The sequence below is a fragment of the Pelodiscus sinensis genome, chromosome 26 (genome assembly GCF_052426305.1).
Source record: "Pelodiscus sinensis isolate ZL-2025 chromosome 26, ASM5242630v1, whole genome shotgun sequence".
NCBI classification, from domain to species: Eukaryota; Metazoa; Chordata; order Testudines; family Trionychidae; genus Pelodiscus; species Pelodiscus sinensis.
Genome location: NC_143077.1, coordinates 12,944,461 through 12,962,766, shown reverse-complemented (window position 1 = coordinate 12,962,766; position 18,306 = coordinate 12,944,461). Strand labels below are relative to the sequence as shown.

Below are 18,306 nucleotides of genomic sequence, written 5' to 3'. Positions count from 1 at the left end.
CTTCAGAAGCAACTACACCTTCAGAAACATCACGCTGTCAATTCAGCAGTGGATGCAGGTTCCCCTGCTCAAAACAGGCCTTTACAAAACTTATTCTAGACTTGACCACAAAGCATTATGTGAAGTAGAGACAGAGTAGGGTTCTTGGTATTTTAAAGAGCTAGTTCTGCTGTTAACTTCTCTAGCATTCCAAAAATGCTTCAATCTTCATGGTCAAACCAGAAACAGCCAGAAGGATCGGTTATCAAGAATTTGCTATTCCAAAGTAGTAGCTTCCTTCCCCCAGTGTTACAAGATTTTATGCAAGCTCAAAAGCTTTGTATTTAAACTGGTTGCTTAGGAAAGTTTTCCTGTAAGTGCAAACTGGGGGGTTTTCAGATTCAAAGGGACAGAATGTTGGTTTGAAACACAGCTATTGAGCATAAGCAGTAGTTTTAGGGAGAGTGAGGGACAAGCTAAGACCTTACAATCCAAAGCCTTCCTCTTTCTATACGGGTGCATCTACACAGCTCAGTTACTTCAAAGTAACAGTGCGAGCGTCTACACAGCAATTCTGTTATTTCAAAATAATTTCGAAATAATGCACCGCTTATTTCAAAAACTATACACCTCATTCCATGAGGAATAACGCTTCTTCCAAAACAGCCATTGTGGAATAGCAGTAGCATGGAAGTGCCACTGCTGCTATTTCAAAATAGCTCCTTCCCTAGGGCCATTCAAAGTAATTACTCCCCCGTGCCTCCTGGGGCTCTAATTAGAGGTAGCACATCCACATTAGGGAAGCCTGCCTCAGACTAATTTCGAGGCTTCTCTGTAGTGTAGGGCTGAGTCTAGATTGGCATGATTTTGCAGAAATACTTTTAATGGAAAAACTTTTCCATTAAAAGTATTTCTGCAAAAGCACGTCTAGATTGGCACGGATGCTTTTGCGCAAAAGCATCCGTGGCCAGTCTAGATGCGATTTTGCGCAAGAAAGCCCTGATCACCATTTTAGCCATCGGGGCTTTTTTGCACAAAATAGTATTCTTGCGCAAGAGGGCTTTTTCCCGAGTGGGAGCGTGAAAGTATTTGCACAAGAAGCACTGATTTTGTACATTACAAAGTCAGTGCTCTTGCACAAATTCAAGAGGCCAGTGTAGACCTCTATGCCTGCTACTTATAACCACTTAAAACCTCTTTCTGTCATTAATCTGTTTTACATTTTGCCCAAAACAATGTGTTTTTAGCTGAAGTGCTTTAGGGTATCTGAGCTCAGGTTACAAAGGCTAGAGCACGTCTTACTTTCCTATGAAGCAGCAGCAAATTTATTGAGGAATTTGCACAATGCAGGGGAACCTGGAGTAGTGCAGGATGGTATATTTCTGGGGTGCAAAGTGCCTCTCTGATATTGTCCAGCTACTCATGACCTCATGTAACATGGTTGGGTGCGTCCCTGCTTGCGGTTGGCTGAACAACTGCAGTGCCTATTAGCACCACAGTGAGAGAGACAGTCCAGGATGGTGGGTTTGGTGGTTCATGGTCCAAGTTGCACTCTGGGTATCCTGTCACAATCACACATTAAGGAAACATGCTGGAGCTTTAACTGTTCACCTTCCCAGCTCAAGAAATATCCTGCTATTCACCTTGGCCCAGTATAATGTCAGATGTGCCCATCAACTGAGCCATCCTATTTCCTTAGTGAAGAGGATCATTTTTTTAAACACCTCACTAATTAAATTTGCCTCAAGGCTCAACCTAGGTTTTCCCTTTTACCATTCCATTCCACCACCCAAGAGACTTCTCCCTCCTTGGTTTTTACATCCTTCTGAGGCTGCTCCCAAGCTGTGCTCTCAGCAATAGAGATCACAAGTATTTTAAAAATTAGGATTTTAAATTGCATTTAATCAGCTAATCGAGTAGTCGATGGAATTTCGATTGACTACTCAATTAGTCAGTAATAGGGGGAAAATGCAGAGCTAGCCCCGGTACAGCTCTGCCTTTTAAACGTATTAAGAACCGCCAAGCTCTTAATAATGTAAAAGGAAGAGGCGCAGCAGGTGTGTGCGTGGGGCACCGAGCACATGCCAGGAATCAGCTTCCTGACTCATGCCTGGTCCCCTGGCTACACCTCTGCCTCCCCTGTTCTGCCCCACCCCATAGAGATGGTGCTGGGAGGAACCAGCTTTTAAGCTGGTGCCTCCCCCGTTCCCCCAGCACTGGCTCCTGCTCCCCCACCCCTCTGATAGAGGCAACAAGGGGAGGGGGAAGTGACTAGTTAAGTGACTACTCGGTAAGCATATGCTTATTGGGTAGTCAACTAGTCACTTACATCCCGATTTTAAATACGTGGATAGTAAGTCTCATTCAATGGCCCTACTTCTTGGGCAGACAGACGGACAAGGTGAGATTGTGCATGCATGAATGCCTGGCTAAACAGTTTTGCCATTTTATGAGAGCAGCCCTGGCTGCTATCAGAAGGGATGTTAACCACTGCAGATGCTAGCAGTACGCATTCAGCAGTGGATCAGATACAGCCTTTGGCAGCACCCAAAGCATTTACCATAACCCTGCAGCATCACTGAAAGAATCCCAGGTAGCGTACAGTGTGATAGATGTGGCTAGTTCAGGTAATAGCCAGAATGGATACACCTCATGTTAGATATAGTCTGGGTAAGTCTGCCAGAGATGGTGATTTGGATTAGGCTAGCAGTGGGAATCTACAACTAACCTGCAAGGGGTCATGGGCTTTAAGGCAAGTACAAGGATTGAACCAGATGAGGAACATGACCCCTCTCTCCTCAGGGGATAGATGTCTAGGAGTCCTTCCATTGGATTGTTCCCTATATCAGATCACAGAGCTACTGAACCTGCTTGACACACATGCGTTTATAGCTTTCTTTTTACAAAAAAAACAGCAAGCTACACAGTGTACCAGTGAGCAATGGGGTGAACTAACAACAGCATCTTGTGAGCAGACACTATCAGGAACCAGTCTCCAACATTCACAAATCTGTAATTAACCTTTATGTTGCATGGTAGGTTTTATCCAATTAGATGAGCCCCACTCTGCAGCAAAATGTGGCAAGAAGCCCTGCTGCGAGCAATGGCACCCATGAGAAAGGAACTCTGTTGGGTCATCCAAGTCCAGAGCCCGAAACTTTGTGTAGCTATGATGCCCCAGCCCTTTGGTAAAGGGCATTTGACAGCACACAATTGTGTTAGCCTTCCACAAAAGTAGCTCCAATTGACTTACCACTTGCGCTTCATGTAGGCAGCAGCTCTGTTTCCATACAGCATGGCGTTGTTGGGTGCTTTCTGAACTGCTCTGCTGTACAGCTGGATGGCTTGAGTCCACTGCTGGCATGCAAATGCCTCATTGGCTTGCTGCTTTATTTTTTCCAGGTATGGAGGCAGCTCCATCTGGGGACTACAGGGATGGACAGGCATGGGGTTACAATCACTATGGTAACACTGAAGAGATTAAACCTGGCCAAACAGACTTCCAACAGATGAATTCCATTGCACTGAGAATCAATGGAGTAGACCCCACCCCAGTCACACGGCCGCCTCTGGTGGCCAGGCTGGCAGCTATCTTGCCGAAGGCCACATGCGAACCCAGGAGCAGGTTTGCATGACAATCAAGTTGGTCCGGCGAGACCCCCAACCCCGAGCCCTGAGTTTCCCCTCCCCCTTCTTCCCCTTGCTTCCCCCTTCCAGCTCCCTCCTCCCAGGTTTCTCCCTCCTCTCCCCTCTCCCGCCTCCTTTCCCCAGTCTCACCAGAGTTTCATTCCCTCCCCCCCCAGTTTTGTTAAATAAAGAGAGTTTGTGTTCAAATAAAATACATGTATTTTCATGACACCAGGAAGGGGGGTTAGGGAGGAGTAAGCGGAAGGACATGAGGGAGGAATGAGGCACAAGCCCCCAGTGGGGGCAGACCAGGGAGGCTCTTAGTGCTCCTCAGGGTGGAAGCTCTCCTGCAGGGCCTCCTGGATACTGACAGCCCCCCAATGGACCTCCCAGATGGCAGCCTGCAGAAAGTGCAGCCAGGCTCACAGCAACGTGTCCAAGAGAAGCACCAGGGTGCCTAGAGGCAGCTCTGGCTCCATGTTGCAGAGTGCTGTGGTGTCCCGAGTGAAGGCAACCAGAGCACGCAGAGACAAAATGCTTTGCTGTCCCTCATTGAGGTAGACAAGCAAGCAGGGAAACCTGAGAACTGGCTGTCCGGGGGGGGAGGGGGAGGGCGGCTTTAAGCACAGACGTCAATTCGCTTCAGGCAGCAGCCCTACACAGTAAGTCCTGATCTGGTGCCCTGCCGGAACTGGTTCTGGCCAGCCTTAAATGTGATTCGGAGTCCACTCAGTGTGGATGCACTATTTCAAAATGCATTTTGTGTGCAGACACGTTATTTCGAAATAAGCTATTTCAAAATAACTATTTTGAAATAACACTGTAGTGTAGACCTATCATGAGAGAGGACTGCCCCAGCTGGCTCTCACTGCAGCAGGTTAGGGCTAAGTGAGAATCACCTCTCCATGGCTGCTGCAGCTCTGGCGGGCATAGCCAGGGGAAGGGTGCATGTCCCCTAGCTGGGGCAGGTCCAGGTTCCATTCTGGCTGAGGAACTCGGAGGCAGAGGAATAGATTGTGCATTTCCCCCTCACTCCCTGATTGAGGGGGAACAGCTATGTTCCTGTACAAAACTGGGGAAGGAGGGAGCTTCAACCTCCCCTGCCCTCCCTAAAAGGTCCCTGGAGGTGCCCCAAGCCAGCCCTTTTCACCTGCCTGGTGATGGTTTCTTTTCTGTGTGGTTTTATGCATGCCCCCCCCCCGCACAACCAAACACTTACTTCACTTTAAGTTACGATAAGAGGAAGCTGCATTCTGTTTAAGAGGATTACTAAATTCAGTAACAGCAAGGAGTTCTTGAACAGACGGACTCGCTCCCTCTCAAACAAAACCAAGCCTCTTGAATATATAGTAGACTACAATGTAACAATTGGTGCTTCTGTTATCGATATGACATATTTAAACTCTACTTGAAATCTACTAGGTATCACCTTGTTTCATCCACAGCTTGCAAGTTCCACAAGTTCTACTGTATAACCAGTATTTCTTCTATTGAGTTTCAAGTCTGCATTCAGCTACAACATTCTTTTAAAAAGTCAAATAAGCTAGCTCACCTGACTGCACTAACCAGCTATTTGACATTTTAAAAGATTGCTGATGAAGCACCTTAATCTAGAGGACTCCCCCAAAACCAGACGTGTTAAACTTCAAAAGTCTGCCTCTACTTTCCCAACTACAAGAGAGAGAGAAGCAGGGTATATTTTGGTAATGGCAAAGACTTATTCAACCCAGTCACCCATTCAAATACAGGCCGGGATGATCATGATTGAGTCATGACCCTCCAAGTGTTGTTCTGTGAACAGAGGCTGCCAAATCATTTCACAGCAAACAAGTGCCCCCATCCCAACAGATCCTATTGCCAGCAAAGGAGAGAAGGGCAGCATGGACCATTGAGACAGCCCATGCTGCCCTCCACCCCTCAAACATGGTTCTTTCAGGTTAGGAAAGAGACTGAGCTACGGATAAGTAAAAGAGGTTGGTTTCCACATGTGATAGGCCAACTGTGGATTTAAATCAGCAATAATTCACCACAAACATAAAAAGAGAAAGATCCTGATGGCCATGATTTCCCCATCTGGCTCTGGCCTTACCTGGCTCCTGTTTGTAGCCGGTTTACCTCCAGCAGTTGAGTGAATCCCAGAACAGAGCTCCTTGTGCAATCTTTGCATTAGTAAGCAAAGAATTCCACTTCACACCTGCGTCAGTAGCTATGGCTCTCACTGGGGGCACAGGGCAGAACCAGGGCACCTCGGCCAAACAAATGTGTCACCTCACCTGAGAGGTGTTCTTCCCTCAGACAGTCTGAATCCATTGCTGTGGAGATGGATGCCGTTTGACACTCCATTGGCTGATGTCTTTCCATTCTGCACTTCTGGGGAGAGGGGGAGGAAGAGTGTAAGAAAAAAAATTCAGTAAAATGGAGAATAAAATCCAGCTATGGATTTCACACCTCCGTGGGCTTGTCAGACTTGTAACTACAACTCCACTGACTTCAGCGAGTATGGTGCCTACCTCAAAATATATGAAAATATAAGTCTTGGGCAGGATTGGCTGACCCCCTCAGATATCAGCTACAAATACTCTACTGGATCCATCACAACAGAACTCCCAAGCAAGAAAGATGAATACATCTAGCGCTTCTCCAATCTTTTCCTGCCTCCCTATTCCCACATAAAATGGGGGACAAGATAAAGGTATTCAGAACCAGTCAGCAGATTGGGCCTGGCACAAGCCAGGACCCACTGTATTTTCATTTGATTCGTAGAGGTTCTAAGGTTATAGAATGGCTATTTCAGCCACCTCACTGAGTTACACTGCCCCAGCTAGCCTTCTGCTTTTATAAGTGACTAAAATACACACTGATAAGTTGAGTTAAAGCAAGACACTGTGACGCTAAGGAAGGTGGATGTGGAGCGAGATGCTACAGAAGAAAGCATGGTGACTGGACGCCATGTGGGCTGCAGTCTAGCCAGATTAGATTTTACATTTTTATGAAGGTGAGAGACAGAACATCTCCATTTAATCCTTAGGCGGCAAAGAGCAAACAGGTACTGCCACCATACCTGGAGCTTTAACTTCACCTTCACATTTTAGAAGCTCACTGGAACACCAACATGGCAATATTGTTTGAAGACACTAGTGCTTGCCTCACATTAGGAGGTGGGGGGAAAAATGGGCTAGGGAGGGACATCACTGAAGTCAGAGGGGAATTTATGTCTGAATTTGAATCCATGAGCTCTTGGCTCTCAATCCTGCCCTCACTTCCACTGGTCCTCTTGGCAGTGATTTTTTATTTGGCTACCAATTCTAAGGATTAATTTAGCTCTGATGAGGTTCGTTTCTACTTCCTAGCCAGCTTGTCTGTTGGTTGCTGCTCCTGTATGCAACTAACTGCTATCAGAGGAGTTACTTGTGGCTTGAGTATGTAAGGTGACCAACACCAACCTTAATAGCTTGGAGCATGAACAACAGTACAGACTCCCCTGAGACTGCCAAAAGATTGGGTATGGAGAAACTACGTGCAGGCAACGGTGAAAGTAATGTACATTTCTTCCAGATATTGTCTTATTCCCCCCTCTCTTCCCCCCCGAGGTGTGTGCGTGATACGACAGAACCTGTGAGAAATTCAAGTGTGGGATGGAGTAAAGGTGGGGGGCTCGGGGCGTGAAGGTTTGAAAATCCAGGAATTAGGGCAACATGCAAGCGGGTCAGGGCAGAGAGATGAGGGAAGCTCAGAGCAGGAAGGATGTGGGGGCCTGCAGGATTCAGGGCAAGGGGCGCAGGGGCCTGCAGCAGCAGTCCACACATGTTGCTTTTCTTCTCCTTCCTGCTTCCTTGGACTCTCAGCGAGTGACGGGAAATTGCAGAGCCTGCCGCGTTCCTCCCTTGCCCCTCCCCCGGGCAGCCAGGAGCAAGAGGAACCAGTAATGTGTGGCTGCATCCCCTTCATCCCCCAAATGGCAGTGGAGGTGGAGGGGACTCAGGACTGGGGCACTCCGGGATGTGGGACTCTCCAGCCAGCCCCTCTAACCTGCCTGTTGCTGATTGTGGCAGCTAGCAGGAAGCCCCGGGAGCCAGGCAGGGAACGCGCTGCCCCTCCCTCTGCACCTCTGGCAGGTTTCTTGCCAGAGTGCCACACCAAGGCACACTGGCTTACTTTCACCTCTGTGTGCAGGTGCCTTCTGCAGGCTAGACTGTCACAGCATAGCCTTTGCCTCAAATTTCTGTTCTCCAAGGTGGAGTTTGTTTGCTGCAAGTGCAGCGGAGGGGATAGAGTTAAGGAACAAGGCTACTCAAGTCTTACTTCCCTCTAGGTACCATTCAGTTGGAGGTACCTTTGGGTAAGGAAGTAAAAGGAAGACCAGCAGTCTGAAACTGACCCTGTCTGAAGACACTAAGGCAGTAACGGGCAACCTAGGTTAGTGAATGGGCCGCAAGTGGCTCTCCTTCACCTCAGTGGGCCGCAAGGGAGTTTTGCTAACGCTGCTTGTGTATCTAGCATTTGTGGAATGTGCTGACTGAACAGTAGCAGTGCTTGGATTGGCTGCAGAGGGAGCACATGGTTCTCAGTCAGACAATGCTGGGTGCCATCAACACTTTGGCAATACCGGTAGGAAAACCAATCTACATGGACAGAAGCCAGTTGAATCTGCACATGGGCAGTGGTAAATAAAATGTCTTGTGGGCCACACACAGAAGCCCAATGGATTGTATGTGGCCCTCAGGCTGCAGGGTTGCCCACCACTGCACTAAACCATCCCTTACTCTTTAGGCAGAATTTGAAGAACCCCTACATATTTTTGGGTATTTCAGGGACTTCTGCTTATTAGGCACCTGTTTTATTGCTCTGTAGAAGGGCTTTAGACACTATAGCCCTTACAGCACTGCAGAAAAATCCCTGCTACTGCACTGTCCTAATTCACTTTCCCAGTTCCTGCCCAGCTCAGATTTCACACTGGAAAACGGAATCGTGCCACACATGGCTTTGCTATGCTTCTCTCTCTCTCTCTCACTTCCCACACCGCACCACTTACCCCCTGAAGAGTGGCACTTCTTTGGCAGGAGAAAAGTGTACGGTCGCTGTTTGTAAGTCAGGTCAAACAAGTAGACCTACAAGGCAATGGGAGAGACACCAAGGACTGAGTGCACTGTAGGTGATACCATAGTGATGAGCAGGACACAACACCCAGCTGTACAGTTTGGTAGAATGTGTATAGACATGCATCCAATAAGGAGACAAAAGGATGGCAGTAGCAGCGCTAGGACCAGGTAAGAGGTCCAGAAAGAATTGGTACCTGTTCTACTAAACTAATGGCAATAAAGTCCCCTTGATACCAAACACGCTATACAAGCAAGAAATTGACAGTGACTAAATGGTTAGTAAGGGCACAAAAGTTTCAGCTACGGTGTTACCAGGATTTAAAAAAAAAGTCTACAAATGTAGACATCACATTATACAAGTGGCTACTTGAACCATTTGTCCTTGGGCCCATGACCTGATTGCAGGTCCCCAGATGACCCGGGTTCCATGGCTGCCCCTTTGAATGGCCGCAGAGGTGACATTTTAAAGAGGCAGCCGCCGTACAGCTGATCCATGGATCAGTTGTTCAGCAGTTACCCCTTTGAAAAGCCACCTGGGGATTTTAGAGACAGCAAAGGATTGAGGGAGGGGGAAATATATCGACTAGTTGACTAGTCAAAATACTTTCCAATAAGCAAATGCTTATGGGATAGTCGACTAGTCTTTTACAGCCTTACTTTACAGACATCCATGAATTTCATCAAATGCTTAGTAGGTGCAAGCCATTGCCTCTGTGGGAGGAGAAAGTGCTTCCTCCGCTAGAACTAGCCAGAGGCAGCAAAATAGGAGTTAGTGCAGGTTTCCTGGTCAGTCATGAAACAATTTCTGCAGCTCTTGCAGACAGGCAAACGTCAACTGCAAAACTAGAATGAAAATGATATTTAAGTCTAACACTACACCTATCGCTGATGTATGAGGGGAACAAATGAATAAATCTAATACACCAGCCACTTAAATCAAACTGTATTACAGACATGCACAAATAGCTCAGGGCAAAACACCCTGACATTACTCTCTGAAGTTTGAATCAAAACATCGTGACCCAACTAATTCAGTCTTATATAAAACACTTATTACTGAACTTCACTTAAGATCCTACCTGTTCCCCTCCCATATTGACCAATAGCTCTGTCCCATCAGGGCTGAAGGTGACATATGTGGCTACTAGAACTCTCAGTCGGTTGTTGTAGTCAGGGAGCTTCACTGGAAGGTGCCCTGCAGAAAGGAAAGAAACCAAGTTACAGCTCCCTTGCTTAATTGGTAGCCCCTGGTCATCATCTGCTCCTCACTGGCCACTAGGTGTTTTGGATTCTGCTCAAAGAGATACATGAATGAAATGTAGTCACATTTCAAGCTATTTCCCAGTTTTCTATTGGGATATATAATAAGTCTGAAAGGTTCTAACCCAAGGCAAGACTACTTGCTCTGAAACTTACTCGGCCACCTGTTCAGGGCCTTTCTGCTTGGTTGTGCCCAGGTGTAAAGGAACAGCCCCTTAAGAGCATGTTTGCTATCCTGCTAGGATCCAGAGGCAGCCAACACACTGCTTCAGTGAAAATATCCTGACACTCCGGCCATTCACGGGAGTCAGCCGTTCCCCAATTCACGAAAGATTCCATTTGAACATAGGTTTTTTTCAGCTCTAATGGTTCTGTGTGTCTTGGCTCATTGGCACATCAAAACATGGGCTTCTTGGACACACAGCAATTAAATTGCTCAACCCCCACATGGGTTCTTTCACTTCAGATGGCATTCAACACTTTTCTAGTCTAACAAAGAAGGATTAAGGAATTAAGGAACCCTATCCTATGGTGAGACCTTCTTAGAAATAAGGCTTGCCAGGGACATAATTCTTATTCTTTTTAATGGAACTGTTTCCTGGCCTAACCGACCGTTTTCACACTGTTTTAATACAGTGGTTAGGACCAATCCATATTATGGGCTTGGCGGGATAGGGGGGTGATTAGAGCTAGTGAAGGGAACAGAAAATCTGGTGGCCAAGTCTCCCTGAGAGATATTGAAAGTAAGGATGTTAAATATTGACTGATCAAATAGTCGATGCATTTTTGCATCGACTATTCGATTAGTCAATAGGGCACCTCCAACTTTGAAGTGTAGCAACAGCCCTAGAGTTCTCGACCCCGGGTTCTGTGTGGCGCTGCCGCTTTGAGGTACCCCCTCCCCTTCCCCCCCTTGTTGCTTCTCTCTGATAGAGGTAGCCGGGGTGGGGAGGGGAGGAGTGACTAGTCAACTATCCTGTCGACTATCTGATAAGCATTTGCTTGTCGACTAGTCATTCACATCCTTAAGTAAAAGAGGCCAACTTTCCTCTCACATTGTACCACAAATGCTTTCCCTTCTAGAGGGCAATGTATAATCCGTGGTTTATTTAGTTCTTGACTCTCCAATGAAACTGTCTAAAAGGGGACACCTGTGGTGTAAGAGCATCGAGAGCAACTTCTTCACATCAACTGGCCAACATGAACATCTCTAGGCCAAATCCATGTGCAGTTTACGTCAGGTGATGTACTCAACCCACACTTGAGAAAGGAGCTATAGCCATCCAGTCCCTCCACAGGTTAGTCAATGCATCAGTATAGCAAAGCAGGACAGTCCCAATTTTCATAATACGATAACCGGTGCTAATAGCAACTGATTGTAAGCTCTCTTGCACAGAGGTGGTTTTTGGGGCGGCATGTTGGTGCTGCATGTACAAAGACTCCTACAATAGGCATCTGATTAGTGATTCTGGCTCCTAGGCACTGCCTGATAGAAACAGTGGTCACATCGGAGCAGCAGTTGTACCTGCCACGTAGTACTGTGCTGCACCATCCGGAAGGGGTTTCTGCCGGTCACAAAAGGTGTGGACTCCCGCCGAAGGACTCTGCTTCATGCTTTTTCTAGCCAGAAAGGAAAGTGGGTTTAGGATTACAATGCTGCACTGCCTGAAGTCAACTGCCTGAGATATGCTTTCTGACTTGCAAGGAAAAAGAATGCACAAGAATGCTAGGCAGTTCCACCACAAGAATGTTGGGCAATTCCACTTACCTGTGTGTAAGGGACACTGGGGGAGGAAAACTTAGTACCATTGCACAGCTGAGGAGGATTGCCAGCTCCTCTAGATGCCCCATTCCTACCGTGCAAGGCCTCTTTCAGGTCTCGTGCTACTCACTTCCCTGTTGAGAAGGTCCTATGAGTGATGGTTGCCATTACCTGTGATTGTGGATCATGCGTATGTCATAGAGCCGTACGAAGGGTCCACTGGCTCCCACCGCTAGGTAATTGTTATCCTGAGGGTTGACAGTTAGGCACTTGGCCTCCACCAGCTGCCCACAGTATTCGGTCAGGTCTATCAGGACGTCTGAGCGTTTGCTGTTCTCTCGCAGATCATATTGCCTAAAAGGCAAAAGGGAGAGCTCATAAACCAGTGTCCAGCATAGCAACAGAGGGGACTTTAGCTTGGGCACCATGGAAAGCAGAGGAAGAATTCAGATACCTCTATATTATTACTGCTAAATAGTGACCTAGATTTCACAAAGAACTGGATTGTGTCTGAGGAGGAAAGAGGACACCCTTCCCCCTCCAAGACTGTTCCCAAACAGTCGTGCTAATACAACAAAGAGTCCTGCAGTACCTTAAAGACTAACAAAACTATATTTGTTAGTCTTTAAGATGCCACAGGACAATGGCTGCCCCTAAAAGTAGTAATGCTAAAGCTTCTAGTGTCCCAGGTTACTGCAAGCTCTTTGGTTTGATGAATTCAGCTTCACACCAATGTTTTCAACTTCATGTCTCTATCATGCGTGAATTTATTTAGCACCAACAAGAATGCTCAGTCTTGTCCTAACACACACAGAGGGCCCAGTGTTAAACCTGGAGTAAGCTGCGTGGAGGTTGGTATCTTTAATTTTTCTAGAGCAGGGGTGGGCAATAATTTTTGATGGGGGGGAGGGGGAGACCACTCCAAGATTTTGGAAGGTGGTCGGGAGCCACACTATCATGGTATTAATGGAGATGCGGGGTCTGGGATGGAGGTTTCGGTGCAAAAGTGAGACTGGGGTCTGGCAGGGAGTTGGGATGAAGCAGGCAGTTGTGACCTAGGGCAGGGAACTGGAGTGCACGGGTTTGGGATGTCACCTAGGGTAGGAGGGGATTGTGATCTGGGGCAGGAGACTAGGGTGCTAGATCTGGAAGGGGGTATGGGTGTAAGAGGGGGATAGAGGATTTGAGTATGTCAAATGGTGTGGGAGGGGAGGGCGTAGAGAGTTGGGGGCAGGAAAGGGCTGGGGTGCTAAAAGCAGGCTGTGGCCAGGATGGCTTCTAAAACTTCCCCCTTCCCCTCCAGTTTCAAGACAGAGGCCTACAGCCACTTTTCTGAATGGCACGTGGGGCAAGCTGGGGAGCTGCCTGGAGCTCCCCACTGCCTCCACGGACCGGATCTGGAGGCTTGGCAGGCCAGATCTGGCCCACGGGCCACATTTTGCATAGACCTGTTCTAGAGTCTTAATGAGGGATCTGCAGGGAAAACCTCACAGGCCTTTACATCAAAAAGGAGCAGAGCAGGCAGATGCAGATACGTTCTTTTCCTAACCTCTTTTTCAGTAGCAGGAAATGCTCATTTCCTTAGTTTATGAAAAGATCTCTTATTTCAAGCTGAATTATGCAGTTTGGAGGGAGGAAGGAGGTTAGGGGGGCAAAGGGAGGTGATAGACTAGTCTAAGGATGTAAAGGGTTAACCAGTTACCCAGTAAGCATCACCCTTACTGGGTGATACTTACCAGGTAAGTGATTAACTGGCAACCTGGCTGAGCTGAAGCACCCCCTACCTGTCGAATCCTGGATAATCAGTTAAATATTGTTTAACTGGTTAACTTTTTAAATAGGATTTTACAGCCCTACTCTAGGCCCATGGTCACCAACAGGTCGATTGCGATAAACTGGTCTATTGCGAGGCCTCGACCAGTCGATCGTGAGGCATCTTGTCAGTCCCGTCCCCATTTCCCTCCCACCCCCGAGAAGCCCCACTACCTACCTCAAGTGAAAATGGAGGTAGTGTCAGCTTCCCAGGGATGGACACAAGTCCCGCAGCTTAGCACCACTTCCGGTGATTCTGGAAGTGCGCTAGCTGCTCTACCGGGTGTACTGCGGGAGGGAGCATTGGCTCCCTGCACCACACGGGAGGGGTGAGTCAGTCCCGGGGGAGGCGCGCGCAGGGGGTGTTGGCCCCAGGGCAGGCTTCCCTGCACCAGTGGTTTCCCTCAGTGTGGGGGGAAATCCTGGGAAGACGCCGATGGTTTCCCTCCAGGGGGAGGGGAGGGGGGAGAATCCTGGGAGGATGCAGATGCAGGGTACTCTCTGCCTTCACTGGCACCCCACTCCCCAGACCACACTCCCCGGCCACAGAATGCTGTCCCCCCTCCCCTGTCCCCAGCCACAGAACGCTGGCCCCCCTCCCCAGCTACAGAACTCTGTCCCTATTCCTGTCCCCATTCGCACCCTGTCCCCAGCTGCAGAAACCTGTCCCCACTGGCACTCTGTCCACTGCTGCAGAACCCTGTCCCCTGCCCTCCCAGCACCCTGTTTCCTCTCCCCTGCCCCCAGCCGCAGAACTCTGTCCCCACAAAATGTATAATTATAAATGCTTCATTTTAGATTTAAATATCATGAATAAAAACCAGACCATTTATTTCATAACTATAAACAGGTGATTTTAATTTTATATATCGCATAATTTAAAAGTAAACGGTTTATCAGAGTGTGTAAGTAAGGGCTGGGGATAGCAAGTGATGGACAGGAGGAGAATAGAGAGGGCGGGGCTTCAAGGAAGGGGCAAGACGATAGATCTTCGCCTGTTCTGAGATTTAAAAAGTGATTTTGGGTGTAAAAAGGTTGGAGTCCACTGCTTTAAGCCAATCTCTTTCATTGTAGGCGTGTGCAGATTCCAGCACAAAGGGGCCCAAACCTGGTTGGCCTCTAGGCATTACAGTAATATTAAAAATCGAAGACACGGCCTCTCGTTCGCCTCTAATCTGAGTTCTGATCTTTCTTGATAAAACACAACCTTGCCCCATTCACATCCGTGGGGAATACTGCTGCCAAGGAAATTTTTCGAGCCATTCATATCACCTGTCTCTGAAGCCCTCCACCGCCTCCCCTTTAACTGGAAGTATCTCAGGGTATGTCTACACTGCATCCCTAGTTCGAACTAGGGATGCAAATGGAGACCATCGAAGTAGTTAATGAAGCGGGGATTTAAATATCCCGCGCTCCATTAACATGATCTCGCCGGTGCGCTAGTTCGAATCACAGCTGATTCGAACCAGGAAGTGCGCGCCGGGACGCGTTAGTCCGGACTAAAGCCCTAACGCGTCCCGGCGCGCACTTCCTGGTTCGAATCAGCTGTGATTCGAACTAGCGCACCAGCGAGATCATGTTAATGGAGCGCGGGATATTTAAATCCCCGCTTCATTAACTACTTCGATTGTCTCCATTTGCATCCCTAGTTCGAACTAGGGATGCAGTGTAGACATACCCTCACTTTCACGGATCTTCACAATGAATCCCAACCCTACTTGTGTCTCATTCACTGGTGAATGAGAGGCTGTGACCTCCGTTTTTAATATTACTGTAGTGCCTAGAGGCTAACCAGGTTCAGGCCCCTTTGTGCTGGGATCTGCACACACACTAACTGGCCCTCAACACCAGCCTCCATTGTCCAGTTGTTAACTTTTCAAACAAACAAGCACCTCTGTGCTGACTCCCCTCCCTTGCTGCCCCTTTTGTTCTAGATGAGGAGGGCCCCAGAGCTACCTCATCAGCCACCCTTCAATCCCTCCTCACCTGGTGTACTGAGGCTACTGCCCTACCACCAGTATTGCCTCACTGCTTCCCTTGTACTCCCCCCCCCACCTTTTGTCCATCTAATACTTAACTGTAAACTTCTTGAGGCAAGACCAACTTTGTGTTGAGTACAATGCCAACCGCTGTGGGGTCCTGGTCAGTGACTAGCATTCCTACATGACACGGCAACACAAATCTACTAGATATTTGAAAGAACTTGCGTGCCTGTCAGGGGCGGCCCGTCCATATAGGTGAATTAGGCGGTTGCCTAGGGTGCCAAGTTAAATGGGGCACCAAACGGTGGCGTGATATCATTGAGGGGTTTGGAGGTGAGGGTGCCGATTGCATGCTTTACCTAGGGCACCAGTTGCTGGCAGCTAGTCTAGGGCTGCCCCTGGTGCCTGTTCAAGAACTCCTCCTAATGGTAAGAGCCAGGACCACCACATTCGGTAATCAGCTGCCTCTTATCAATATTTAAAGCAAGGTAAAGGTTTGGTTGTGCCAGGAAAATGGGATGTGCCTGGAATGGGACTGTTTCTCATAAAACCATACAGAAGAGACAGACTCCCCCTCCATCAGAGACTGCCTGAGCCTCCCATGCCCCAGGCAACCTTTAGGAAAGGTGGGGGGGGGGGGGGAGTAGGAGGGCTGAAGCTCCTCCCTACCACACACTGATTCATACAGGAACATTCTGGCTTTATCAGGGAGTGAGGGGACATGCAAAGTTTGCTGCATTCCTCACCCTGGCTGGGGAGCGCAGGGGGCAGATGAACCTGGACCTGCCCCAGCTGGGGGACATGCACTCCTCCCCTGGTTGGGCCTGCAGGAGCTGCAGCAGTCATGGAGAGGCACTTCTAACCTGCCCCAAAGCTGCTGCAGTGGGACATCTAAGGTAATCCTCTCTCCCCAGGGCAGCCTGCATACTGAACCGGTCATCCCCAACCCCACCCCAGAGCTAGGATTCAAATGAAGCAAGCACTTTTTTTTAAAAATTAGAAAAAGAAAGAAGAAGAAAATCACCCCCTAAGAAGGCCCAAAAGAATGAATTGATGTAAGGACCTGAGCAACACTGGGTAAATCCAACCAAAGTTCCTCCATTTATGAATTGAGCTATGCCAGCCCCAGTGCTAACCCAACCAGAAGGGACAGAGAATTGAGTGAACTAAAGGAATCTATGACAGCTCAACATGACTACTCTGATAGAGATCTTACAGCACTCCCCGGAACAAGCACCAAAACGTCGTACCTGATTAGCCCATCCTCGGCTGCGCTCCAAAACGTGTTGGGCCACATAGGAGCAGTAGCAATACGCTTCACCCTGTTGGTATGGTCGCCAAACATATGGATGGTTTCCTTGACAGTCAAGTCATGAACATGCACTTTGGAGTCTGCAGCCCCTGTGATGAGGATCCGATCCCCTGAATGTGGCAAGAACTGTGGGAGGAAGATCCGACATTCAAACCTGGAAAAGCTTCAACTGCCACTTTCTAGTCATCCAACCTTGATCAGTTATAACCCAATTGCTGCTGCGTCTTTTTTGCAAGTTATATCCCAAAAGCACTTGGATCACACCAGGCATCAACACAACAAAACAGGAGCTCTTGGTTGGGAAACCAAAGCTTGTTGGATAGCAGGACATTCTTATTTGCAACAGGCAAAGCAACTCTTGCCTTCCTGCATAATTTAGAGAGCGCCCACTACTAGACTGTAGAGCTCTCCATGCAGTGCCAACTCTGGCTACCACTGCTCATGCTCCGCATGATACAACTGAACAGTCTCCAATTTCCCTTCTGTAAAGAGGCATGTTTTGAAAGCAAATTCTTCCTCCATTTAAAGATTTCTGTTGCATTTCACGGGGAGATGTAAATCACTCCCAACTGCAGGAGAATAGCGATCTAAGCCACGTTCTTAAATTATGCTAATTAAATGTAGTAATGGAGCAGATCAATCTTTTTAATTCTCACAGCACCGAAGCTGAGGCAGGGAAGTGCTATTATCCCCATCTGTAAAATGAAGAAACTGAGGCACATTCAAGACAGTAAATAATTTGCCCAAGATCCCATGAAATGTCTGTGGTGGAATAATAGGTCTCCTAGGTCCCTAACCACTGGATCAGCCACTCTCTGTGCAGATGAAGGAACCATCTGCATATATGTTCCTTGTACATGCTTGATGTAGAAATCTTTGAAAGTCTCCAGCTATGAGACACACAACAGTTCTGTTGAGACCTTTTTTTAAAAAAGGTCTCAATTGCTGTAACCACCACTACTAGTATTCTATGAGCCTGTAAAATATACAAACTGGAAGGGACTTCGAGGGGTTATCAAGCACCATCCAGAATCATCTTTTAGATGTCTGTCCATCTCTGGAGATATTTAAGAGCAGGTTGGAGATTCCACAACCTCCCTAGGCAATTTATTCCAGTGTTTAACCGCCTTAACAGTTAGGAAGTTTTTCGTAATGTCAAACCTAAACCTTCCTTGCTGTCGCCCCCTCCACCCCACCCCTTTCTCCCATATTTATTTAGTTCTGGACATCCACCACTTTGGTCATCTGAAGAAGTGGGCTGTGCCCACAAAAACAGATGATACCATCTACATGTTTTGTTAGTCTTTAAAGTGCTACCAAACTATTTGTTGTTTAAGTTTATCCTGTACAGACTAACCCCCTGAAGCTTTTGAACATGCAAGGCACTGCATTCACCCGTATGCAGTGGAAATCCATCAACTACACAAAGAAACTTGCACAGATCCAAATTGACATAATCTTTCTTTCCAAGTG

The 18,306-nt window shown here is 47.8% G+C and overlaps 1 protein-coding gene across 3 annotated transcripts in view; it reads right to left on the bottom strand.

The window, feature by feature from the left end:
• WDTC1 (WD and tetratricopeptide repeats 1) overlaps positions 1-18,306 on the bottom strand; it is a 62,231-nt gene that overhangs the window by 10,155 nt on the left and 33,770 nt on the right. For 2 of the 3 annotated variants that reach the window (XM_075908834.2, XM_075908835.2), the window contains 7 exons: positions 16,772-16,959; positions 11,899-12,081; positions 11,491-11,585; positions 9,785-9,900; positions 8,639-8,714; positions 5,880-5,976; positions 3,233-3,406 (listed from right to left, as the gene is read on the bottom strand). In XM_075908834.2, the coding sequence (XP_075764949.1) occupies positions 3,233-3,406; positions 5,880-5,976; positions 8,639-8,714; positions 9,785-9,900; positions 11,491-11,585; positions 11,899-12,081; positions 16,772-16,959 (929 nt within the window). The remainder of the gene's footprint in view (positions 1-3,232; positions 3,407-5,879; positions 5,977-8,638; positions 8,715-9,784; positions 9,901-11,490; positions 11,586-11,898; positions 12,082-16,771; positions 16,960-18,306) is intronic. The other variant, XM_075908836.2, reaches the window with a different exon arrangement.